At 44.1% G+C, this 27,066-nt stretch overlaps 1 protein-coding gene across 3 annotated transcripts in view; it reads right to left on the bottom strand.

Moving 5' to 3' along the window:
• Positions 1–27,066, bottom strand: part of ATRN (attractin) — a 338,155-nt gene that overhangs the window by 74,372 nt on the left and 236,717 nt on the right. For 2 of the 3 annotated variants that reach the window (XM_032950359.2, XM_032950360.2), the window contains exon 26: positions 18,719–18,797. In XM_032950359.2, coding sequence (XP_032806250.2) covers positions 18,719–18,797 — 79 coding nt within the window. Of the gene's footprint in view, positions 1–18,718; positions 18,798–23,834; positions 24,320–27,066 lie in introns of those variants that run through there. The other variant, XM_076065925.1, reaches the window with a different exon arrangement.

Here is a 27,066-nt window from a genome sequence, read left to right as displayed (position 1 = left end):
CAATACTTAAGGTGGTCCCTGGGTGCTTTAGTGAACCGCACTGCCCAGCGTGGTGAAGTGTGGTCAAATAACTCGCATCAACGACTGCATGGCAAGGCCTTCGTCCAGCAGAGAAGTTACAATGGCCTGTAAATAAGTAAGGCCACCAACGAAATGCCCTTTATATACTACAATGAAATGCTTATATTTTCGAGACACGACCATAAAAAAGTACACAAATAGAGCAAAACTTACTTGTCATGTGAGTTTAAGATGTGTACAACAAACAACTCTCAGGTTCTACTTAGTAGCATCCGGTGAATTAATGTTTAGGCAGTCCCATCTGTTTTATTCGATATTTCATGGAGGCACTGAATTAAGCTGCATACAAATTGTTAACCGGTAGATTGTGTTCATGATGGATTGTGTTTAACTTTGATTAAAATAAAGTTTGCCTGCGATTTCGTTCATTTGTATTAATCGGGGTCTCTCAGCTGGTGAAGATGTACTTAACCCTAAACGGTTAAACTTTGGTAACTGCATGCACCGAACAATAAAAACCTCGACTCCACACTGCTCTGGATGAGAAAAATGAACTGGCTACGGACCAGATTCATTGCTCAACCATACATTGCATTGGTGCAAGTATTATTTATTTGCTAAAAGAAAGTAAAACATGATTCGTTCCTGTAAAATGAAAGAGAAATTAGCCGAAATGTTCAATCGTAGCATAGTGTCGTCAGTAACTCTCCTTAAATGCTTGCTCGGCAAAATGTTTGCTAAAACATGAAGCGAATAGATACACATGGCAGCGCAAATCAATACATGGCAGGAGCATCCTACAGGCCAGTGACACGGTGTAATAACAACTGCAGGGGTTGTATCATTATGAAACTACATCCCAAATGAATAGCTTTGTTTTGGAAAAGAAATTAATAATACATTTTGTGTTAATGGTACACTTAGAGACACTAGTGTAGAATATCATTAATCTAAAGATAGCATGATCTCATGTGATAAGAAAACAGGACCCTGAGTATGTACCTAGCTCGTTACTTGTTAAAGTATTTGCATTATGCTGGAGTCATATATGAAATAAATAAGCGGACAATATATCTCCTTCATATAACTGTCCTTAAACATACCCATATCTTGCACACAAGATGTGGAAGTTCACCAGCATTCGTTCAAAGAAGCCCGACTGGGAACACTTGCATCTGAAACGCGGACCAGAGTTTGCTCGTACTGAACTAACACTGCTAAAATCGTGCACTCCCCAAAGGCAGTGAAAACATTACTTTGTTTTCACGCGGAGGGATATATATTTGAGGGAGATATATTGCATGCTTATTTAATCGCCACTTATATTCCCCACTACGATGCTCACAATTTTTCGTTGTGTCAAGAATGCATTGAATTGTACGTGTGTATATGTTGAACTTCTTTCGCACCGTGCTTAGATAACCGTGCCAATCTGAGGTGCGGGGGAAGGACAACATACTAAACGAACAAAAAACATTTATTTTGAAATCGATATCATTTAAACGGACACGGCTCTAGTGGCTTCCTAATATCGGAAGAGCATTCCAGACAGCGTGCGATGCAGTGACTGTCTTTTGTTAATCTGACTAAATTAAGAAGAAAAAAATGCAAAACTATTTGGATTTCGGCTTCATAAACATGTGCATGCACATTTTATTTGCTGGGGGTTTCGTTGAAAAGGGTCAATTTAACTTGAAACACACAATCTTCAACGGCACTTGCTGCGGCCAGGATAGCAGCGTGCATGCGTACCGTACATGGCACAAGCAGGACAAGTGTTCCACATACAGTCGGCTGGGGCCCCAGCAGTGCCATTATGATGATGCTCCCCTGCCTAACCATGGGGCCAGCACCATATTACATAATCAGAACCTTTTTCGAAAACGTGACCTTTAACCCCCATCTACCGCTCGCCATTACGGTGAGTCCTTAACTGTCATCTGTGCTGAAATGGGTTCATGCCAATTTACGGGACGTGCATTTACCGGCGGTTTATTAGTGACACAATCTTAAGCCAAAATGCAAAGCCCACTTGCATGTCAGAATTGCAATTCCCTCAATGACTACATGCAGGAAAATAAATAATGTGACTGTTAAAGAATATGATATTTTAACTAGAAATATTTAATTATTTATACTCAGGGAAGTGTTACTCAAAGGGTTACATAGTAATACATCTTAGGTATCACCTGATCCAATTTTTCGTTGTAATTGTGCATTTTATCCCAGAGGAAGAATTACATTCTTTAAAAAAAGAAATGCAGAATATTGTGCAATATTAAAGCACACTTTGGTGGTCTTGAAATTAAACTATCATGTATAATTTCCTCACTGGGACCACTTACAAAGATATAGTGTTTAATTATTATTTTTGGAACACCTCAGACTATGGTTCTTTGAAATGAATGTTACAAGCGATGAGTATTGGCCTGGAAAAGGTATACACATTAACTATTCATTAGATGTTAGCAATTCAAGATTTACAGTGTTGATAAAACATAGAGAAAATACCCATACATTATAGCAAGCAGCCACGAATGAATTAGCAGGCAATGGGGTCGCATGGCAGGGCAGGCACGGTATTATTTCAAATGCAGCATTTTATATTTAAATAGACTGTCTCCTTGTAAACAATGCTCGGACGTGCCTTCCGTTGCATGGAAATGCAGGCACAGCGTGAAGCAATAAAAACTTTGTAATCAAATTGTTCTTCTGGAGAAAAATAGAAACCCCCGACGTTTCCAGATTACTTCTCCTGAAGTAGCAATCAGACAGGAATTTTAAACCAAAGAAGGAAGGGCTTTGTGGATAAACACTCATCTCACAGAGTGCAAGGTTCATCCGTGCGAAATCAAATTCCTGGAAAAGGAATGGCAGGCAATGAATTCTTGAGTGTGCCGTCACTGAGATGGGATGTTAAGCTGTTATTCTATTTGACTTGTGGACACTAAAATTCCTATGATGCACTTTGCATTAAGCCAATGTGTGCCGCTGCAATGGTACAGATAAACCAACTCCTCACATGGCATATCACCAACAGAATCAGATCAATAAGCACAACATGCTTCGGTGCTACAAGGCCTCGAAAATACCACATCTCCAGACCTCCCCTCAAATGAGCAAAACGGTTGAGGGATTGAAAATACATTTCAAATAAAGCAAGAATTACACACTCGTGTCCAACCAAACATATGAAGCAGATATTGAAAAGTAATCGTTTTAACAATCGGTGGAAATAACTTTAACTACAATTCAGATTGCTCGATATTAAATGTTCTACTTTACATACAATGTATATATTAAATTTTAAGCAAAAGTACTTTTTGTTGGACCAATTAATTGAAATAGGATATTATGCATCCAAAATTCTGTAATGAACACTGCATCAATGTCAAATGTTTTGAATACTTGAAGTTGTAAAACCCACGGTTAGTGCACACAAATATGAAAACAAAACTTTGGTACAGGAAAACGTCAACATTTCATCTCACCACTGACAAATGCACTTCTAATGTGCAAAATAATTTAATGTACAACTCACCATCAGGTATATGGGAGGATTACAGTATAAAACCATGCACTGGCTAAAATAATGAAAGTATTAGCACTTTAATTAAAAGTGCCCAGTGGCTCAGGATTCATTAAGCAGACCACACGATCTCACAAACAGATGGTGGTCCCACGTTAATTGATCCTTGCTCATTTTGTCACTGACAGAAAATGAGCCTTGTATGAAGCCGCCGCGTCTTCACCAATTTCCCACTGTAATCCATGCGAACGATAGGTTAAACGCAGGGCTTTAAGAAACCGAGCCTGGTTTTCTTCAGCGGCCGTCGAGAAACTCCTTAAAAAAGACGCCGACTGGGGTCCGCCACCCAGAACTTTAACTTTTAAAACACAACACAGGGCTCTGGTGGAACACACAACAGCCCCGCCTCTGAACCGCAGAGCCACCACCTTCGGTGACATCGATATACAAGCATAACCACGGCCTGCTGTCACTTTAAATCAAGACATATTGGGTAGTGCAGTACAACAATGGGCTTACAAACTATAAAAAAAAACAATCCGTGAAAGGTTTAACAAAAGCCCTGATTAAACAAAACCATCAGGAAAGACAAGTGGAACGATGAGAGTAAGCAGCCTCTGAGAAAAAAATGGCCTTGATTCAGTAGACATTGGTCCAAAAGATGGTCCGTACAGAACAGTAAGGAACATATGTAGGCTCCAAGGGGCCTGTACACATTAGGGATCTTATCTCTCTAACACCATGAATATATTGTCCAGGACTCAGGTAAACAAATCGTGCCCCCCCCCCCTCACTTCAATGTAAAGAGACAAGATAGCCGGGATCGTTACCTTTAGGATGGCAAGCAATACGCCTTTATGGAAAGTTTTTGCCAGAAACTTCACCGATACAGTGCGATGTCAACTCAAGAGCAGCATGCAAATGCTACCACACAACCCAAGGTTGTTCACGAAACTTCGCTTGAAACAAAAACACAGGAATAGTAAAATCAACAGCATGAATGACGGGACGGCAGTGCAAGGGAGTGAGAACTCACTTTGAGCGCATGGGAAAACAAGTCAGCCTTTAGACCAGTTGAAAACACAGGCCGAGGAATCAACATTCGTAAGATCACGAGGGCAGGGAATTCCAGACCTCAGAAGCCGTAACAGAAAACGAGGGACCTCCCACGGAACTGGTGATGAACCGCGGTTAAAAGAGGTGAGGGTCAGCACTGGAACGGATAAGCCGAGTAGGGATGTACAGGGAGATAGAGTCATTAAGGTGAGGAGGAGCACGTTGACGAATGACTTCGTGAAAAAACACAGCGATCTTTACTTTTTATTTATTTCACGGGCAGAAACTTTGTTGGGAAGGACCCAAGGGGGGGGGGGGGGGGGGTTGCGCTGCGAACTGCCGCCCTCTCACCGAGCCACTCAGGGGCAGAGTTGCTGTGCTCCAGCCTGGCCCGGGAGCTCGTATACACAAAACTGCCAGATGCACATTTAATTAACGCAACGCGCTTCATAACTGCAACGCTAAAAACCGACACCAATCCCCTGGCTCCGTGTTGAATGCCAAGTTTGAAAAAGACAGCGCATCAATCTTTCCTTCTCAAAGAAGGTCAAAGGATGAGGGGAGATGTATCATTTATTGACCGAGTGTTGCACAAGGCAAAGTGAATGGGGTGGCTAAAGAGGGGGTCCATATAATGATCACAGTTAAGTGACTTTTTTTCAGGTCGTATTGGCATATGGGACAGAGTACTGAGGTGAGGGCAATGTGAGTGGGGGGGGGGGGGGAGGATGAGAGAAGAAATTATAGATTGTGAAAAGACGTTTCAAAGAGGGTTTCACCAGCATCGGCAGCAGACGATCGCTAAGTTAGGGCCGTTAAGAGTGAATAGCTGCGGGGACCGGAAATGGTGTGCAGATTACATCTCATTGCAGAGATTAATGCGGGAGAAATTAGAAATGGGACGAAGCAGGCATTGAATAGGAAAGGCTCCCACGGCCCAGACCAGGCACCGCCTAGGGCAGGCTAAAGAGTTGATTCAGCAGCTGCTTCGTTTCACGAGAGCCATCACATGACAGAAGGTCTAGGTGTCTTTCAGAGCACCAGCCGATTAACGACCCCCCCCCTATCCAGATGTGGGGATTAGTGCCATTTCAGGGCGTTGCAGCGCGTGGCAAATCGCAGGGCTCCTCCAGATGCGGGCCGCTTGCGCTGGCTGAAACTGTGATGCTGCTGGTCTTGGGTCCCTCCCTCCCTCCCCTTTGGGCAGCCGCATCTGAGAGGGCCGAACGTATTCGCGTTGCAGCATTCGTTTAATCCTGCTGCTCGAGCCTGCTTTCATTGGTTAGGGTCCTGGCAACCACGGTGTCGCCTCTCTGGCCCTTCCACGGAGCGGCCAATTATTTGCATTTCACTCTATTGTTAAAAAAATAAAATTACTTCACCAGGTTAGGCTCACCGAGCTATGTAGCTTTTTTTTTCAGAAGTGACCTGGCCACGAACGATCGCTCAACGAGAAGTGGCATTTCGTGTGGACATTTCTTGCAACCAAATACACTAAACGCACGTTTCCCAACTCCCACGCTGGAAGCGGGTTACACAGAACACACTCCCTGGTGGCAGGTGAAGCACAGGGAGCGGCCGTCGCTCGTTATAATTGTGGCCTCAAATATAGATAGGCTGGCCAACACACACCCGGCTGCAAGCGTCACGGCGGCCAACACTACAAACCCTCTCGAAGTAGTAAACCCACCCCAAGTGCTGCCAACAGGCTCTGTGGAACCGAAGCCAAAACAATTCTCAAAACTCAAGATGATCGTTGAGGGATATCAAGACAGGGCAGTGGGGTATTGCAACGATGCCCTGGAGGAGTGTGTGTGCGTGTTCCGTCATAAACTGGCACAAGGGCGGGGGTGCTGTCACTGTTGCTTCGTGGCAAATGGTGGCTGTTGTTGCTGTGTAACTTATCGTTCTGGCTGCCAAGCACCAGATAGTGCGCAAGTCTTCTTGAGGAGTTTGTCGTAATTGGAACAAATAATTTATAGCGAAGCCGCACACAAGGTATATGGAACAGTGGCTTATACAATTCAATCGATGTAACTACGATATCATTCCGTGATGGAAGCAATGTCAACGGTTCTGTAAGGGCCACAACATTACCATGCAGCGTGTGTTTATTGGGTGATTCACTGTGAAGACTCTGAAGTTTCATGACAGCACGTGAAGCCTGAACCCACTAAATAAACTTGCTGAACACAAACACAGCAACATGAATAAAACATGACACAACCTGCAAAAACAAACCAGTACGATTCTTCAAGACTCGTTTCTTAAGCTATAATGCATCACGTGCTGCTGTAAAATTCTAAAATATAAGCAATCGGTCAGCATCCGATTCTTTTGAACATACCTTCCCAATAGCATTTCAGTCACCGTGAATGTTCATTGATAAAAGGAATGCATAAAACGCGAAAGCATGACCAATCAGCGCTTTGAGTATCTTGTATAAAGGCGCTTTATAAATGTTTTTTTTTTATTCTGACCTGCGAGTAATGTTACGTGCATATATACTCAAAATTAAGGAAAATGCACACAAACTTTATGTCAATCTTTACGTGGTGAACTAAAATTTATATATATACACGCATATAAATTAATTGTATTCACCAACAGATGTAGGAAATCGCAGAAGCACGAGAGACTGGTAAAGCTCTAGAGAGCAGAGGTCAGATGCAGAGCAGAGGTCAGATGCAGAGCTGCCCCGGTGCGTCTACGCAGACTCCAGAGGCAAGTCAACCGAAAGTGGTGCCACCAAAATAAGACTTGGTGCATAAATAATTAACTATCTTAAATATCTGTCCATTAACACAACTTAAGAGAAAAAATCTTCTCAGATACGGCGTGGGAATTAACAACAATCATACGAGTGCATTCATGTGCTACGTGTTAAACATACGAGTACATTCATGTGTTACGTGTTAAACATACGAGTACATTCATGTGTTACATGTTAAACATACTAGTACATTCATGTGTTACGTGTTAAACATACGAGTACATTCATGTGTTACGTGTTAAACATACGAGTACATTCATGTGTTACGTGTTAAACATACGAGTACCTTCATGTGTTACGTGTTAAACATACGAGTACATTCATGTGTTACGTATTAAACATACGAGTACATTAATGTGTTATGTGTTAAACATACAAGTACATGTCTAAAAATAAGGGCGATTAAAAGTCTAAGTGGGTTCTTGATGTCATGAACCCATTATGTTATCATTATCCAATAGCTGTACTCTTTGTTATTTACACGTGGGATATGAGGATAATGTTCTCCATTTAATTCGGCATTTAATGCAATAAAAAAAATCCGTTACCTAAATTAGCAGTTGACAAGAGCATCGTACTTTTTCAGGGAAAAGGTTTTGCTGGCTGAGTTCATGGATGCATTCCTGGCTGGCGTGCGGCCAAGTGCAATCTGCGGTGGGTAACGTCACCGTGCATGACGTCATGCCTCCCTCCCTCCCACCCACCGCCCCCGACCCGTTTATCTCGTGCAAATATGATGGATATGCTAGCACACTCTCATACTATGTTAGGAAATAGTTTTGCTGGCTTCCTGGCTGGCTGACAGGCCGGCCGGATGGGAACGGGGGGGGGGGGGGGTACGTAAAAACACATCCGAAGCACGTGGGGGCCGCTGGTGACTTATATTTAAATGTATGGGATGAATGCACTGTGGGAGAATGCCATTTAAAAAAAAATGTCATTGTCACGTTAGGAAGAGACCCCCAAGTGGAGAGCCAGGAGGTCACAATTTTCTTGCAATCAAAAGGAAAATGTAGCCACATTAAGTGGTTGCTTCCATTGCAATGCACTATTGGTACGTGGCGAGACATCTCCCATGCGCTGCAATCGATATTTATAATCTAGTTCACATAAATTGGCACAACAGACACAACTCTACTCACTTGTGCATGCACACACACACTCAATGATACATCTTGTTATTTACGGGTGTATTTAAGGATTTTGATTACTTAGTAATGCAGGGTTGCTTCAGAATGTTCCGTCACTTGAAGTTTCCAAACAAATAGCAACTGTGGCCTCTCAATAAGCAATGCGACTACGAACACTTCATATTAAACGTTTTGTGCTCATCGGTGTCATTGCCCAGGTGGCCGCTTAATGATTAATGTAGCGTATTTTCTGCACGGGGGACTAGTTTGCTAAAACACTAACTTTTTTTTTTACCCGAAGCTTTGGCCCATGACGCAACCATCCTGCGAGTCTCACTTTTCTTCTCTGCACAGCCGCGTTTGGCAGCAGGGGAGTTTCGCTCTCGGGTTTATAATCGCTTTCAGAGTTTTACAGTCGAGAACTAGATCGCTTTTCATTAGTCGGGCGCTGTTATAACTCTCACGATCCGAACTGCATTCTTCTCCGGCTCCGATTTAACGACGGGCCCGGATATCGAGGCTGCGGGAGCTGAAAGTGACCGAAGCCGACAGGCATGCTAAATGTTAATAAGCTAAACTGATGATTACACAGCAATTGGGGGGGGGGGGAGGGAGGGAGAGCTGACACTGCTGAAGTGTTTAACTTACCTAAGCACCTGAAGTATACCTGCAGTGTTTTGTGAAGGAATTAATTTTTTTCCTAGTGTTATATTACACGGATTCGCGGAGCAGAACGACCACTACCAACCCCATTCTTGCAACAACAACAAAAATGTTTAATTTAAACGAACCCACTGCACAAAAAACGAGTATGGAGGAAATGTAACCACCGGCCAACATTTAAAGAGGTTAATTCAAATCTATCGGTTGACCCTCAAAACCTAGCGCGGAGAAGGCTCGAATGTCTTGGAGAAAAAAAATGTTGCACTGCGAGTGTTTTAACATTTCAGACCTTTACCTTGCATTCGATATTTAAATCACGACGCTAGTCAATTTCCTGCAAGAAACAAAGGTCGCCATCAAGATCATGTCAAAGTCACGCCAAGCTACGTGGGCTTGCATCCTTTCCTCGCTCATCAAAGGCCAACCTCCCCCACCGCAAGTTTCAGCACATTGCAGCTGTAAGGGATTAACAACACTACCTACTCCTAAGACAAAAGCCCCCCGCCCATATAGCCTTAAAGGACTGCTGGGGCAAGTGCTGTTAGCGAGCGCCTATGAAGTCTGGCACGGCACACAAGAGGGTGGGTGGCCAGCACCACGCCCGGCCGCCTTTGTCTCCCCAGTGGTGATGATTACACACCGCACCAGGTGCTTATTTGAGGCCGAGTCGACCTCAGAGAGGCCCAGGACCCATTCAGATAATCGTCACTGGTGTTGGCCGTGAGTGGGAATCAAACTTGGGTCACTGGGTTCGGAAGCCACTGTAGCATTGCACTTTAAATCTAACCTGAAATCGATTTTCTTTAGAACTGCTTTTTGTGTTTAGTTTGTTGTACTTTCCCCACACCTCCGATGAGCACGGTCGTCAACGTACGGTGCGAAAGTTAAACATATCTACATACGTAGTGCAGTGCGCTAACCGTTGCACCTCGCACTAACTATTGCACACGTGCAGTTACACGTAAAAAAAAGTTAGTGGCAGGGTGGTGCATTGTTTACACATAGCGCACAGCAAGAGGGGCCTGGGTTTGATGTTTGACTCGCACATCTTTCTGCGTGGAGCTTTCATGTTCTTCGCCTTGTTCTGCAAGGCCTTACTCCGGTTCAACTGTCTTCCTTCCTTTCAAAGCAAAACATACATACAACGTAACCAGTGCTGGCCTAATAACTCCAATGGTAAAATTATCCGCAAAAACTACTCAATTGAGATGACACGTAAAAACATCGCCCCTGCAAATGAACAAATGTGACAGGGCCCTCGTGAAAACAAGAGTCTTGAGACGAAACAAGGCTTTTCTGGGTAAACAAGCGTCATAATAACAATACAAGTCTATCGGATTTAAACAATCGTAGTTCTCAGAATGTTTTTCATAAAAATTCTCAACACTAGGGATGCAATGGTTCACCCCCTCCACGATTTGAAGAAAAAGCAATGTATGATTTGATCCACAAAGCAGCAAGCCTTTCATGCCCCTGGTGGTGCATACAGAATATAAAGTGGTAAGAATCTACAGAATATAAATGGGTATAATTTGTGTACGCGTATGAATGGGATATAATTGGTTCTTATGATATGATGCGTGTGATGAATAGATGTTGATATTCCTTTAATATCCTTACTAAGCACACACATCCACACACGTGTATAAAGAATGCTAGGATTATAGAGAATATCCACTAAAGAGAACTAATCTGACCAAAAAACACTGAGATGATAAATGTTCAATCGCCGGTGATTCCCAGTGTTTTGTTTACGTTCCAGGGCCTTTGGTTGTTATCTTCTTCCTAGCCTTGTCCCCCCTCCCCCCCCACTCAAGTGGGCAGTCTTCCCTCCTGATCCTCTTTGTGCACTAATTCCTGTCCGTGGCCATCATCTCACAACATCCACTCGCACAGTCCCCTTCATATCCAGATTCAACCACCTGTCCAAGGCCCTGGTTCTTGGGCTCCTGGTGCTTCCCACGTTCACCGCCCTGTTCCTCCCAACACGATCGAGCCGAGCTGAGTTGACTCTCTCTCAGCTTGTCCGAGATTCCTACCGCGTTTTGCATTCTCCCTTGACCTGTCTCTTCATTTCCGATCCGATCCAGCTGATTCCCATGAGATCCATCTCATCATCCTTATATCTGGAGTGCACAGCACCCACTTCCCTCCCCTGGTGAGTCCAACGGTCAGAGCCTTAAGTCAATACTGGTCTTATTATTTTCTTACAAACCCTCCGCTTCGACAAAGTCTGAATCTCCCTGAAGCACATCCCTCCTCTGAATTATCTAAATTTCAGCCTTGCCTTTTGGATCCTTAATTCGATATATTCGTACAAATGTTTATTTTACTTGTTCATTCTTTTTATGGATATTAACTCATCTCGACTGAAATAAAACATTTTTTATCCATAAGCAAAATTTTATGTTTTTGTGTTCGAGAAAATTACTAGAAATGCAGATGTGTAATATTTAGTGGTAAGTGCATTGAAAATATTGTAATAAGCACATGATTGCATGCGCTTATTACCGTTAATATTCTGCTATGGAAAATAACTTCTCAATTTACATCGCATATCACGCAAAATTCTTACATGACACCCGCGATGTTCACCGCTTGAACAGCTGCAACTTTTATGTTTTCTCAAAAAAACTCAGCCGTAAAATTAACTTTTCAAATGGAAAACGATGTACGTATGTGGCCAAAGCTACCGGCTCGGTAATCTGCGGTTTAGACGAGCTTACTTCACGTGTGAAGCCCTATTCTAACCCGTGGCATCAGAGCAAAGTTTCAGTCCGTAGCAAAGCCCAGGGTTTGTGTTGGTTATGATAACCCCCTTATCAGTCAGGACGTCCGCATGAGTGAATTCAGAACCCAAGTAGGAGCACGTCGACCCGGGTCGTCACGCAACGCGTCACAATTCCCCCCCCCCCCCCCCCACAGATAAAAGCGTCGTCAGACATTATAGATGGACTGCATGCAGAGAAGATAGGCCGAGGATTGTGCAGAATTCTTGACATTTCTTGACATTATAGATGGACTGCATGCAGAGAAGATAGGCCGAGGATCGTGCAGAATTCTTGACATTTCTTGACATTATAGATGGACTGCATACAGAGAAGATAGGCCGAGGATTGTGCAGAATTCTTGACATTTCTTGACATTATAGATGGACTGCATGCAGAGAAGATAGGCCGAGGATTGTGCAGAATTCTTGACATTTCTTGACATTATAGATGGACTGCATGCAGAGAAGATAGGCCGAGGATCGTGCAGAATTCTTGACATTTCTTGACATTATAGATGGACTGCATGCAGAGAAGATAGGCCGAGGATTGTGCAGAATTCTTGACATTTCTTGACATTATAGATGGACTGCATGCAGAGAAGATAGGCCGAGGATTGTGCAGAATTCTTGACATTTCTTGACATTATAGATGGACTGCATGCAGAGAAGATAGGCCGAGGATCGTGCAGAATTCTTGACATTTCTTGACATTATAGATGGACTGCATGCAGAGAAGATAGGCCGAGGATTGTGCAGAATTCTTGACATTTCTTGACATTATAGATGGACTGCATGCAGAGAAGATAGGCCGAGGATCGTGCAGAATTCTTGACATTTCTTGACATTATAGGTGGACTGCATGCAGAGAAGATAGGCCGAGGATTGTGCAGAATTCTTGACATTTCTTGACATTATAGATGGACTGCATGCAGAGAAGATAGGCCGAGGATCGTGCAGAATTCTTGACATTTCTTGACATTATAGATGGACTGCATGCAGAGAAGATAGGCCGAGGATTGTGCAGAATTCTTGACATTTCTTGACATTATAGATGGACTGCATGCAGAGAAGATAGGCCGAGGATCGTGCAGAATTCTTGACATTTCTTGACATTATAGATGGACTGCATGCAGAGAAGATAGGCCGAGGATCGTGCAGAATTCTTGACATTTCTTGACATTATAGATGGACTGCATGCAGAGAAGATAGGCCGAGGATTGTGCAGAATTCTTGACATTTCTTGACATTATAGGTGGACTGCATGCAGAGAAGATAGGCCGAGGATTGTGCAGAATTCTTGACATTTCTTGACATTATAGATGGACTGCATGCAGAGAAGATAGGTCGAGGATCGTGCAGAATTCTTGACATTTCTTGACATTATAGATGGACTGCATGCAGAGAAGATAGGCCGAGGATTGTGCAGAATTCTTGACATTTCTTGACATTATAGATGGACTGCATGCAGAGAAGATAGGCCAAGGATTGTGCAGAATTCTTGACATTTCTTGACATTATAGATGGACTGCATGCAGAGAAGATAGGCCGAGGATTGTGCAGAATTCTTGACATTTCTTGACATTATAGGTGGACTGCATGCAGAGAAGATAGGCCGAGGATTGTGCAGAATTCTTGACATTTCTTGACATTATAGATGGACTGCATGCAGAGATGATAGGCCGAGGATTGTGCAGAATTCTTGAAAATTCACTCGATGTGGATAAAGGCTTTCCTTGTAGTCAGCAGAGGAGGGCATTGTGATGTTTTAATGGTAACTTAGAAATAAAATTACCCAAAAAAAACATTACTGGGGTCTTCACCACCCTTTTCGAGAGGAACTCGATTAACATATTATGCCAAATATTAAATAAAACATAAAATGAACAGTAATTTTTATCAATCATCTGCTGTATGAAGGCCTTCCCATGCCCTTTTAGCCATGAGGGTTGTTTGACCATATTTCACTAGGTTGGTGAGAGTGGGTTGATAAAGGGGTGTATAACCCAGGACCGGTCGAGATACCACACGCCACTGATGTTAGTTGTGGCCAGATGCCGGCCTCATATTGCAGTGCCCGTTATACCTTCAGAGAAACACCGCACCAGGTCAACGGTGGCAGAACCAATGAATGGTTTATACCATCACTACACGTGACACCATCCTTTACGGGAACAAAACCCAACTGTAATCCATCAACGGGACAGTTTGTCTGTGATAAGCTGGCGCATTGGCAGTTGTTGAAAACTGTCCTGTGGTAATGAGCTCTTAACTGCTGGCTCGGTGACTCAGAGGTGAGAATGCTGAGAGGTGGCACCCACTGAGATGCTGGTTTAGAACGTGGACAGGCCATTCTAAACCAGGTTCTCAAGTCCGGTGAGTCGACAGGCGCAACTGACATACGTCACTGAGCAGTGCACAAAACCCCCACTGAATTATATTTATAGGCTCCCGTTTAATGTGACTTCATTTCAGCGTTGACAATGAAAGTATCATTGGGACTGTCGTGCAACAAGATCAATTGAAGGGATCTCAAAAGTAGTTTTGTAATGTCTTCTTCTACAGTGCACTGTCTAACACAGGCGGGGGCGGGTTACACTCTGCAGTACTTCCGAAATGATTTTTCATCTCCTGACATGATGCCCGTCAGCACAAAGAGATAGAAATAGGGAAGGCATTTTTTTTTTTACAAAAGTTAGAACTGGAAAATAAAATAAATGAACACTAAATGAAAGCACTGTCATGCATCCTTGCCATAGACAAAAACAAGCTGTAACTTGGAACCACGAAACGATGTGGTACAGCATAACAAAACTTACTTATTACGAGCAGTCTAGACTGCACCCTTTGGGTTCGTAGAGAAGTGAACCATTTCTGAAAAGTCTAACAGGGACAAATACACAGGGTTGTTGCATGGTGAGTATTTCCCCAGAGTTAGAGAGACGGTGATTGCGAAATTGCCAGTCGATGTTACTCGTGCAACGCTGGCTTCGCTCGGTAGTGATGCACGGACTGGCATCTGAAGGTGTCAACAGTTTTTTTTTTATATCTATATACATCAAAAGCTCTCAAACTATTTAAGATGAACACAAAAAGCCACAGTCTGTTTCGAGCCCGAGCCTCGACACATGGCGAGTGATTTACTTTTGCGAAGGAGAGTGCGAGGGATAACAAATAATGGGCTGGAGGGGTTTGTAGTGTTCGCCTGCACGCACGTTCAATAATACATACTATTCATGAGCGTGTTATCTCTTCCACTGCATCTTGCAGAACTGACTTATATGTGTGGCACCAATGCGTATACACGGAGCGTATCCCTGGTGGTGTGTGCACGTCTGATGGTGAGAACGCCTATTTAAGAAGTGTAAACACGTCCATATGGTAACCAGAGGCCCCTGGCTTGAATTATTTGAGCAAATACAAATGTACGGCGTGAGTCGATGCACAATCTCCACTCTCTAGATGATAGCCAAAAATATGTAACACAACTCCTTGCTTGCTGGTTTAGTGACTGACTGCACTTGGGTAGATAACATTGATCTGGTTCACAATTTTAACAAGGAAACAACATAGGAAACCTTCCGAGCATTGAAAATGCTGAAACAAAATAAACCCATCGGCCAGTTACATCAAAGCCTATAATCAAAAGCAATTGTACTCAAATTTAAATGCAAATTCAAAACGCCACAGCATAGCAAACTGGAGGGGGGTGTGTGTGCTCAGGAAATGGAGAGTCCATTGCAGTGGCCCAGACTTTAAAGCGGAGTTCTGCACGCAGCGGACTGTCCCCAGAAGCACTTCGCGCGCCACTCAGCAGGAAACTAAACCAAACAGGGGAATGGGGATTGTGGGACCGGTGATGTCACACCGGACTGCTGCGATAGGCCGTCGGATGCGATTGGTCACTTCGACGTGACTACGCGAAGACCTCAGAAATCCCCCCCCCCCCCCCCCCCCCCCCGATGGCGCGTCGGCGGCGTCGCGGGCGACCGAGAGCGACGGCGTTCACGCGGGAGTGACGCGATGGGACAGATGTCGCAACTCGTGCAACGCTGGCTTCGCTTCCAACCGTGCTCTCGCCCTCAGGCCGTGCTCGTGAAGCTAGCAAGGCGCACTTGTGGGCCTTCAACAGTTTTCATTAACAAATTCTTTGGGTCTTTCGGTAAAGCCATGTAGACAGAAAAATAATAAAATTATCACGACTTTTCGATTGCAACACAAGCAATCGTCATCAGGTGACAAAAATATAGCGTGAGAGCTGCCGAGGCAGGAGAAACGTTTTCTCCTGCCTCGGCAGCTCTCTCGCTATATGAATTCCTGCACTTACTAAAGCTTTAAGTCAGTTTTCATTAACGTTCATGTGAGCAGCGAATATTAATTGGGTATTTAAAGGTTGCATTTTTCGACATTTGGATGATTGTTTTTTTATTTATAGATGTCTCCCCCCCCCCCCCCCCCAAGATGAAGTATGCTTGCTTTATGAATTTGCTTGCTGTATGGAGTTAATAAAAAACTTTTATCTGAACTGGACATCCTTAAACTGCTTAGCTATCCCCCCACCCACCCCGTTCCCCCTCTGGAACTCCCTACTCAGGCTTCTCCCCTCTCTCTGATTTCAAAAACTCTCCTCCACGCCTTCCTCTTCCACCCCCAAACCTTCGGGGAGCCTCCTTAACTTCTGCTTTTCTCCCTTTTGCCTGCTTTGTAAATCTGCCCTCTTGAGACGCTTCCTGCGATGCGAGTGCACTGTAAATGTAAGCTGTTGCACTTTGTTTTTCATGGGCCCCTCTTTAAGTTTCAGGGGCCCTGGACAAATGTCCAGTTAGGACACCGCTCCCCTCTCCGCCACCTAAACTCGGCCCTACTGCAGGTATGCTCATCTCAGTTGGTTGCCATCAAGTGAGTGGAGGAAATTCTGCATTCCTATGACCAGCCCATAGGACGACCACTGTTGACTGTCCACAAAGTGGCACATGACTCGGTCGGTTTAACTATCTGGACACGTTTGAGGGCCACGTGACTCGCCGACGCTTACGGGATGGCTATTTTTGGCCGCAAGCTCGCACATCCCAGGCCAACGCACGTGCGGGCGCGAGCGTTCCGTGTCTGGTCTGGGAGGAGGCCGCCTCAAGCCTTGGACACAGAAGCTGCGTTGACCCCACGCGTCCACACCCGACCTTGCCCTGTAACATGTAGTAATTGTGGAATAAGCGTTCACGACTCGAACGCAACGAAAGAAACAAAAATACTGCTCGGCTACGTTGCACAGGATGACAGTTTTTTTTCTTTCACAAATAAACTTCCTAAGTTTAATACAAGCCATCTTGAGCCATGACAACATTTAATTGATTAATATATATCGTTCACTTTTGTTAAGCAGCCTCAGGTCAATTAAGCTAAAAGGAAAGAGAAACTTATTCATTAAAAAGATAAAAAAATATATTATTTTAAATTACAATTAGAAATGAGTTAGTGTCGGGATACACATTTTAATGAGACAGGTATGTAGAGGATTAGCAATGACTCATTGAATCTACAACTTTGGATAACACTTATGCCATAAGAATGTAAAAATGGCATGGTTCCTCTGCCGTATAGATGGCAGGTGAGAATGTGCGAAGGATCACACAATGATGTTAGATTATTTATCGCATCTTGTTTCAAACGGAGCAAAGACGATTCAAAAAGCACTCACTTGTGTAAGCAATACTAAATTACTTATACTTTTGCACTCAAACTCCAACGGATGACATGTTGTAATATTGTAAAAAGAACACGCACAGTTATTAACGTGGTCAATTTTAAGGCCCTCCTAGTGAGGCTGGATGAAGGAGGTCGGCGATGACAAGACAGGTGAAAAGACACACAGACAGAATGACAGATGAGCACAGAATGCGAGATCTCTCACATAGCCTTGAACAGACTGTTGGGGCAATCATTTTTACCGTGCGTCCCCAAATTCTGATGTTTACACACGGCAGCAGGTACTCATTTAACGCCGAGTCGACCTAGGGAAGGCCCAGGACTGGTTCAGTTATTCATCACCGATATTGGCTGCGAGGAGGAATCGAACTCAGGTTGCCGGGTTCGGAGCACATGATGCTAACCACTACGCTATCGCGCCCCACAATAGCCTGAGTAGATTTTGACTTAAAACTTTCGTGACTGCAGGAATTCATATTCTTGGTTCTTTCGGTAAAGTCACGTAGACTTTTGGGGCAAGTGCTGTTAGCGAGCTACTATGAAGGCCGGCACAGCACATGAGGGGGTAGGCGGTCAGCACCACGCCCGACCGCCTTTGTCTCCCAAGTGGCACATCACACTAGCTACTCATATGAGGCTGAGTCAACCTAGGGAAGGGGTCCAGGACCGGTTCAAATATACGCCACTGTTATTAGTCGTAAGCGGGAATCACCAGGTTCATAGCGCAACGCGCTAACCACTGCGCCACAGCTCCACACACACACGCACATACACACGTATATATAGACAGACAGGCCGGTGCTTGGAAACACAGAATACAATTAGATGCGGAATCACTGTTGGTCTTGCATGGACAGCACTGCGTGCAGTGCTGGGTGAAGTGCAAGTATTGCTTTTGGCCACAGTGCCGACTGCACGGAGACAGTCACTCACCTCTCTACGCCTCGTGGCCCAACAGCTCTGCACAGAGACAGTCACCTCTCTACGCCTCGTGGCCCAGCAGCTCTGCACGGAGATAGTCACTCACCTCTCTACGCCTCGTGGCCCAACAACTCTGCACGGAGACAGTCACTCACCTCTCTACGCCTCGTGGCCCAGCAGCTCTGCTTGATTTTCCAAACGACGGCCGCCACCAACAGGAGAGAAAGGAAACAACTGCAAAGCAAAAGCGAGCGGAGGTGGGGGGGGGGTGGGTTTGAAAAAGCAGGGATCATCAGGGAAGGTTCAGGGGAAAGAGACAGAATAACCATTGTTATTTAGGGTCATTCACGTGTGATTTATACAGTTTATCACATACAGTGCAATTCAATTTGGATTTATTTAGCAACTAAATACAGCCGCATCTCAAGACACTCGACAAACAGAGTGTGACACGACAGTGATCTACACCGTGTCACAGTGCACGTTGTCAGCACGGATGTTCTTCAATTCACATATGGAGGGTTGTAAATCATTCCACCCTTACAAAGGATAATAACACATTTTAACAGGACACAGATTTATAATGCACTAATTATAAAGGCCACGAAGCCATCAGAAACTACATTTTTAAAAATACTACATTGTACACTTCCTGGAGTTTTAAGTCACCGTGTTGTGTGTGGTATTCCTGCACTGGCCAAAACGTTGTCACATTACTGATGGTAATATAATTTCACAATGCATCGTGGAATTCTACGCATCTTCCTTATTGTGACATCTTTTCACCAATCACAGCTCAAATGTGCTCGTGTAGACATCCAAGGGGAACAGTCCAGTCCATTGTGGTAGGCCCTACGGCAGTCAAACCGTAGGGCCTATCAACTCTACCTACAAGGACCCTATGCTAGTGGAACCTCAAATCTGTGAAATGCGTTAAATAAACATGGGTACGAATTTCTTCGTTCCTAAGATTCCAACCATGTCCAAATGAGTGCCAGTCATATTAAACCCAACACAATGTACTTTGGAAATTCTCTCTGCAATCCACAAAAATAAACACTGTAAATACATATTGATTTGAGGCAGGGCTTCTCCACCCTTGACGCCAGCTATAACCAAGTATGATGAAACCATCCATTGCTCGACGTGGTCAAACACCTCTTTCTCCAAGAAACTGTGGGTTCCACGGCACTTACCGGCAACCGTGAAGCACAGAACATTACATCCTCGTTAACGTTCCCACTGCTCATGTCTATTGACAAACGCGCGCGCGTGTATGTGTGTGTGTGTGTATTTTCTAACAAAAAGTATTGATGACAAAAAAATGTTCTACAAGCACCTGCCGCCATTGAATTTGATTTATTTGTTCAAGTGTTTTACCGCAGTGCCAAAGATCACCTGGGTGGATTGCAATAAGCAGCGTTATATATCTATAAAGGCAGACATAAGCACTAGTTTATATACGATCAATCACGTGGCTCTGAGTTGTGTCAAGGTGGATAGCTTGTTTGGCTATTTGAGCACGCTCAAGATACATAACAATTGCTTCTGCTCATGTGGAAATATGGCTTTAATTTTTAAATGCTCATGTTGTCCCAACACTCATTTAACAAGGGACTCAAGTATTAAAAAAACTGTTGTGTGCACATAAACTTTCAACGTTTCTCGGTTGAAACAATTGCCTTTCCCTAATCCCAGAAGCCATCGCTAATTGGCACCAGAACATACATTGTATGCTTGATGCCTGTCTGTACGAACAGAGTTCCCCTGAGCACCTTCCAGATCTGATCCCAGGGTACTAATTAAACTTGCCCTGCACATGGCCAGGTCTGTACAGTAAGTATGCTGCAGAATCAAGCCATTCATCTGTGGCGGGCCTGTGTACATGCAGCAGAAGGATACGTGTGTGTATGTGTGTGCATGTGAGCATGTGGAGGTTAGCACGCTGCGCTACGAACCTGGCGACCCGAGTTTGATACCCGCTCGCGCCCACAAACACCAGTGATATGTGAACCGGTCCCTGGGCATCCCCTAGGTCGACTCAGCCTCAAATTAGTACATAGTGCAGGGTGTAAATATGGCAATGAGGGAGACAAAGGCAGCAGAGCATAGCGCTGGCCACCCTCCCCCTGTGTGGCACGGCGGCCTTCACAGGTGTTCACTACTAGTACTTGCCCCAATGGTCTGTTAAGGCTATACAGGTGACCTTTGTCTTTATCTACTCACCGTGCAAACCAACCATGCACGCACACGCGCCTGTACACGCGCACGCACAAAAGCACACATTTGCGCGCTCCATTAAAGAAATATTAATTCTTCCTCCCCTCACCAATTTCAATCCAAACTTATAATCAGACATAAGCCGAGGTCAACATGCAGAATTTTTATATTTTTTTTGCTCGGGCGGCAGTCTGCGATACGACGTGCTGCTCAAAATCTAATGCGAAATGCATTTTCACGGACAAACTGTGCCTCATTCCCGTCATGTCAAAGACTATCCGCATGGACACTCGCATGTGCATATTCACGTACACACACACACACGGCACGTACAAACTCAGAATCTCATTAAGAATATGAAGCACAGACGCATTCACTTATAATGCACTTAAGTGCAGACTACAAAACACAGGACCTGGCATCACGCAGCTTAACTGTGGATCCAATGCTCTCTCATTTTCTGCAAACATCACAAAGTGCAGAGACCCCTACTGAGTCTTTATATATTTATTTACTCGCTTATTTTCTGCTAAAACTCAAAAATCCATTTATCGCAAGAAACATTACCCAATATTGCTTGAAAACATACATCCAAAAACCAAGCTATTAATCACCGTGCATTGCCAACGTGGGACAACCCCATGCATAATGCAACAGGTTTAACTAGATTCCAGACAGTAATTCATGGAGATAGCAAAAGGTAAAACATGAGAAAGCTCCATACATTATCAAGCAACTCGCAAAGACGCCTCCATTAATATCACCGTCTGTAGGAGGGCTGATAAGGAACCGCTGTAGGTTGGGAGCGTGGCGTGCGCGTAAGGCCACTCGCAAAAAACCTGGCTACTGCCACAAAAAAATCACCCCTCAGTGTGTGGCTCACGGCAAAAAAAAATGACAACCGGCCAATAACATTTCCCATTATTTCGCTCTCTCCAATGCTTCCCACCTATTTCACAAGCGGTGGCATGCGTGTACACACACACCTCCTCGGCCGGCATAGCAGAATGATAAAAAGAACATGACCGTCCAAATATAAATCGGAGATAAAGCCACGTGGGCATCAATAATTAAATATCCTTGATTTAGAAGTTGTACGTACATATGCCAAGCTTCTTTTGCACCGTACGTAGCCCACCGTGTTAATCGGAGGTGCGGGTGGAGAACAACAAACTAAACAGAAAAAGCAGCTCTAAAGAAATGAGTTTTCAATTTAGATTTAGAAGTGCATAGCTCCAGTGGCTTCCTAATATCGGCAGGAAGAGCGTTCCAGACGGCCGTAGAAGGGCATCTGAAAGCACGCGATGTGAGGATGACCAGAGTTTGCGTGATTGGTTATTCTCCTTGACATGCTCAAGTTTGTGTAATAAATGAAATCCCGCGCTGTGTGTTGTATAAGTAAGAACGTCCCATACCTTTTCACTAACCATCGCCCTATAAGGACTGTGGCATATTTAGATAATGCAGAATTTTGACATGACAGGTCATAAAATTCAATTATATTTGAGAGGGACATGGACTGTTTGCATCTTGGATGAATCACTGTGGAAAAGTGCAATGAATTCAACTGAGAGGACCATTGTTCCACCAATTATTTCAAAACTACAGGCTTGAGAATAATATCTATCCATGGGCATTAGGCCATTATTCAATTATTGTAAGCACATTTTGGGAACAATTCTGCAAAGAAGACCAAGGTCAAATAAACCATTTCCTTAGTTCCTGCATCAGCAGTCAATAGTTATGACATTTACAATCAACTTTAATTTAGCAGTTTGGGTAAACTTTCAAGATAGCCATTAATCAGCTTATTTAAAAAAAATAAGTACACGACATTGACTTCTCCAAGACAGAGGTTCTTTGCAAGCCATCTGGCTACCATGAGAGATTCGTTCATGAGGCTATCCACATATACAAACACAGAGACAATTTCAACCGAGAAGATGGATTGTGGCTTAGCAATCATTGGAAGGATTTGATAAACCATTTCGGGTCAAAATTGATTGTTCACGCTTACGGTGCCTTTCAGACAGCATACATTAATTTTTCGTCTCCCCCATCCTCTTTTTCCGAACATGGATGGACTCGTCCATCTACACAAACTGTCAAATCGCTATCCGTGGTGCTAACGTTTAAAAATAAATACATAAATACAAACCGCCACTTCTTTCAAATGTTCTTGCCGTTGGTTTTCACACCTGATGATGACTGCTTGTGTTGCAGTCGAAACGTCGTGAGAATTTTATTGTTTTATATATATTTTATTATTTTATTGTTTCCCTTCAACGTGACTTTACCGAAAGAACCAAGAATATATATTTAAATATACCGTTAACGTTCACCTATTTGGTAAATTTGCTACAAATGGGGTTTGAGAAAATAACATGGGAAAACTCCTACAATCCACATTTTTTTCACAGATATTAGAATAGCGAGTCACAATCACCGCTCCTCCTATGAAGCCGAATTTTTATTCACGGCTTAAGAGAAATGTGTGACTTAAAACTCCTAAAGTCCGCGATTTCCCGTGGCCGGTTGTTGGGAGTGTTTTTTGCTTTGTGCCACAGATTACAATGTTTGGGAGGGGAGCAGGGGGTACTCCCTCACCTCCGCAGGGAGTTTTGGAGTTGGGGCAAAAAAAACTTTCTACGTGACTACAGCCAATACGAGTCTCGAGTCAAGCCACTTTCTTTTTGGTTAACACCCGCTGTCTTTCGAGCACAAATCAGCCACCCAAAGCGCCCATCAAGTCACGAGATATAAAAATGTACAATTATATACGGTGTAAGACAATGAATGAATGAAAGTAAGTTGTCTCTGAGAGACGACCATTTGTGATCTAAACTTGCTACAAAGCGGTCCTTGTTTTTACGTGTCGCAAAGAAATGAGGGGCCCCCCAGCCAATTCCCCCCCCCCCCACCACTCAACAATCTTATAGCGAACCAAGCTAAGCCATCACAGCTTCACCTGGTGTCAGATTTGACAGAAATCAATGTACTCAATATGTACATCTATGTGCCACATGTGTGAATTCACTCTCAGCCAGTATCTCGAGATACGAGTGGTTTTATTGATGCGATGAAAAAAAATCCTCGTCATTCAATATTACAAATACCAAGTGTAGGCCTCACAGTGGTGTTTACATGCCGTTAAATTTACGTATTGTGATTAGGTTAACTTGTAAGTGCTGAACAATTTTTTTTATGTTACTGAGGTTTTATCAACATCTAACAACGAGCCATAATTTAAGTAAAATTATTTGTTACTGTGTACTCTTATGAGTCCAGTCCATCACGAACGCGCATTGATCACACATTCAAGTGGGCTCTCTGAAACAACAACACCGTTTTTCCCCCTTTTGCAGAACTGGCTCAAACTCAAGGATGGATCCCGAGCATGAGCTGGCAGCGTGTTCCAGCATCTTTGGGCCGGAGACCCCGAAACAGTGCAGGCCGCGACAGCAGCAGCAGGTCGCCGCCAGCCGCGGATCGTAGTCGGAGTCGATTTGGTGTCTGTTGAAGCCGGTAGGCACTGACTGGCGAGATAGGACGGAGCGGATTGATGGAGACTCTTTAAGACGAGTAGCCATCATTGACACGCAGTCCTGTATTTAACAGGTAGTCCAGTGCAGCTCATCGCGTATCAAACTCGTGATCGGATTATATTTCCGTTTCCTAACTATCAAGACGAGCTGCAGCATTTAATACCGACTGGAGAGACCCCAACTATTTAGCCCTAACATATAATAATTATTGTGCAGCGTTCCGAGATGCAATTGGTGTGAATGACACAATGCAAATTAAATTCTTGCTTTTTAATATTAACAAATTATGACATAGAAAGGCACCCGAGTCGGGAATAGAACCCAGGTCCTACAGGCTGTGAAGTGTAAGTGTTATACCCGACCACGCCACCTTGCCGATCCAACTCTCGTGTGTTATCCTTGTGTATTTTTTCCTGGGAACCAGGTAACACACAGGGCACTGTTAAATATAAAGCGATGTTTTTCATAATAAACACACAGAGCACTGTTAAATATAAAGCGATGTTTTTCATAATAAAGAGTGCATGGCATTGCTCTGATTGCTAATTCAGACTGCAGGGTGACTTCGAGTCCACTGCACTGAAATTCACCGAGTGTTCAATCACCCATCTGCCATCAGCAAAATGAGTCAACAGTTCAGAGATACCATCTCTCCGAGTTGCAGTCACTCCTGGTTGAATTCATCTGGAATTGTAATTGCGTAACACTGCAATCACTCCTAGACGTAATTGCTCCTAGTTATACTCACTCAGAGTTTCAATTGTTTAGAGTTGCAACGGTTCGCAGTTTCAATCTTTCGTTGTTGAAATCTTCAAAACACACCATTGTTCAGAGTTGCAAAGCATCTTCTTGCTGCAATCATTCAGAGCAGTAATTGCTTAGTTGCAATCGTTCCTAGTTGTAATCGTTCAGCATTGTAATTGTGCCTATTTGCACTCTTTCTAAGTTGTAATTGTTTAGACCCCCAAATCATTCAGAGTTGATATTGCTCTCATTTGCAATATTTCAGAGTTATTATTGTTCCGTGGCAATATCTCTCTGTAAGATCATTCTAAACTCCAATTGCGCAAAGGCTGAGGTTGTTTAGATTGTCAATATATGCATTGTTTTAATTGCGATCTTCGAAAGCTGAAAATGGCCATAGTGTGAACCAAGGGTACAGGACACCACTGTTTGGCAAGAACAGTAATCCGGTAGAAAATTGTTTGATGCGAGAAAGTAAAAACGCTGTGCTGAAGAAGTCATTGTAACCAGATATTAAAATGCAAGGCCGCACATGCTGTGCGTAATAACCACGGGGAGCAATAAAACACAAAAGACCAAGCAGGATTAAAATAAGAAGAAGAAGAAGACGCGTTTCCGTTTGTTGTGCACAATTGTTAACAAATCTCAGCATTTCATAACCGTGAGCGCAAACTCGCGGGAAACGCTTCTTGTTTAAAATTACAGTGAAAAATATTCGTCTTTAAGTTTCACCGGTTCACCCGTGGACAAGCGTAATTCGATAGTTTAATGGAAAGAGACGTTCTGCATTTCCACCTTCGGATGGGGAGTTTCGGTTCACCCTTGGGTCAGCTGTCTGCAAAACTAAACAGGAGGTCTTTTCGCGGCACAGTGAGAGAGCGGCACACGACGGCAGACAGCTAATGTCCGCGACGCGCCAATTTAATTTCCTGCTGCGGGCGCCAACACGACGCCACCGGCGTGCACGTCCGGTCGCAGCAGCGGTCTGCGCTGTATTTTTCTGATCCATTAGCCTGGCTTCTGCCACGTGCATCGTCTCGGGCCACATGTCAGGCTGCCGGGGAAGAGGACTTCACTGCCACGCCATGCATCGGACGCGGACAGGATGCTTCTGGGCTGCACAAGCTGACCGCTTGTCAGTGGCTCTTCCATCCAGTCTGAGGCCTGCTAACATCTGACTGACCATGAAGCCCATGAGCCATGGTGGTTGGTCGGTACCACCTGGGGTGGAGAATGCTATTTTTTTTTTATTTTTCCAGGTAAGGCCCACTGAGCTATATAGCTCTTTTTAAGAAGCGACCTGGCCACACAAATGATAGCTAAAAAAAGTGGCTTATGATGCGGAAATCTATTGCAGCAAAATACTCTAAACGCACGTTGGTTCTAAATGTGGAGGGAAAACCCGGGGGATCCGGAGAAAGATCGAGGCGCCCACGAGGAGAGCATGCAAATTACAAATATACAGCAGCAGGCGTTAGGGTCGGGAACGAACCCACGACCTCCTGTATACCAGGTGATGTAGTTAACATTTCTCCACCGCTGCCAGTGTCCACCATGAGCAGCGTCCTCCATGAGCAGAACGCTGTGCGTAGATACCCCCCGTTTCATAGGAACACCTCCAAAACAACATTTTCTTTCCAACACTATTCCACACCTCCAATTAGCACGGTTGGCTACGTACGGTGTGAAAGAGGTTCAACATACTTCTACATCATACCATATGTATGCACGTGTTTCTCACAAAAAGCTCCTACGGTGAAACTCGCTGTCATATATATATACACGTGTGATCCAGAGATCACATTCTTCAACAATGATTGGTTAGCATTTTCCACCCTGGGTGGTTCCAATAAGCCATTTTCAAGCCAATGGCACAAGAGGCCAATGGTGCGCATCCCATATGGATAGCATGCTGGGAAGGGGAAAGGAGATCTGGAGGGACACTCGCCTACCAGCTGCGAGGTACAAGAGCAGTGGCCTTGTTTCTTTAATTT

This window comes from Petromyzon marinus, chromosome 9 (assembly GCF_048934315.1).
Source record: "Petromyzon marinus isolate PM22_M1 ecotype Great Lakes invasive population chromosome 9, UKy_Petmar_22M1.pri1.0, whole genome shotgun sequence".
NCBI classification, from domain to species: domain Eukaryota; kingdom Metazoa; phylum Chordata; class Hyperoartia; order Petromyzontiformes; family Petromyzontidae; genus Petromyzon; species Petromyzon marinus.
Note: the sequence above shows the minus strand (reverse complement) of the source record. Positions and strands in the feature narration are given on the sequence as shown.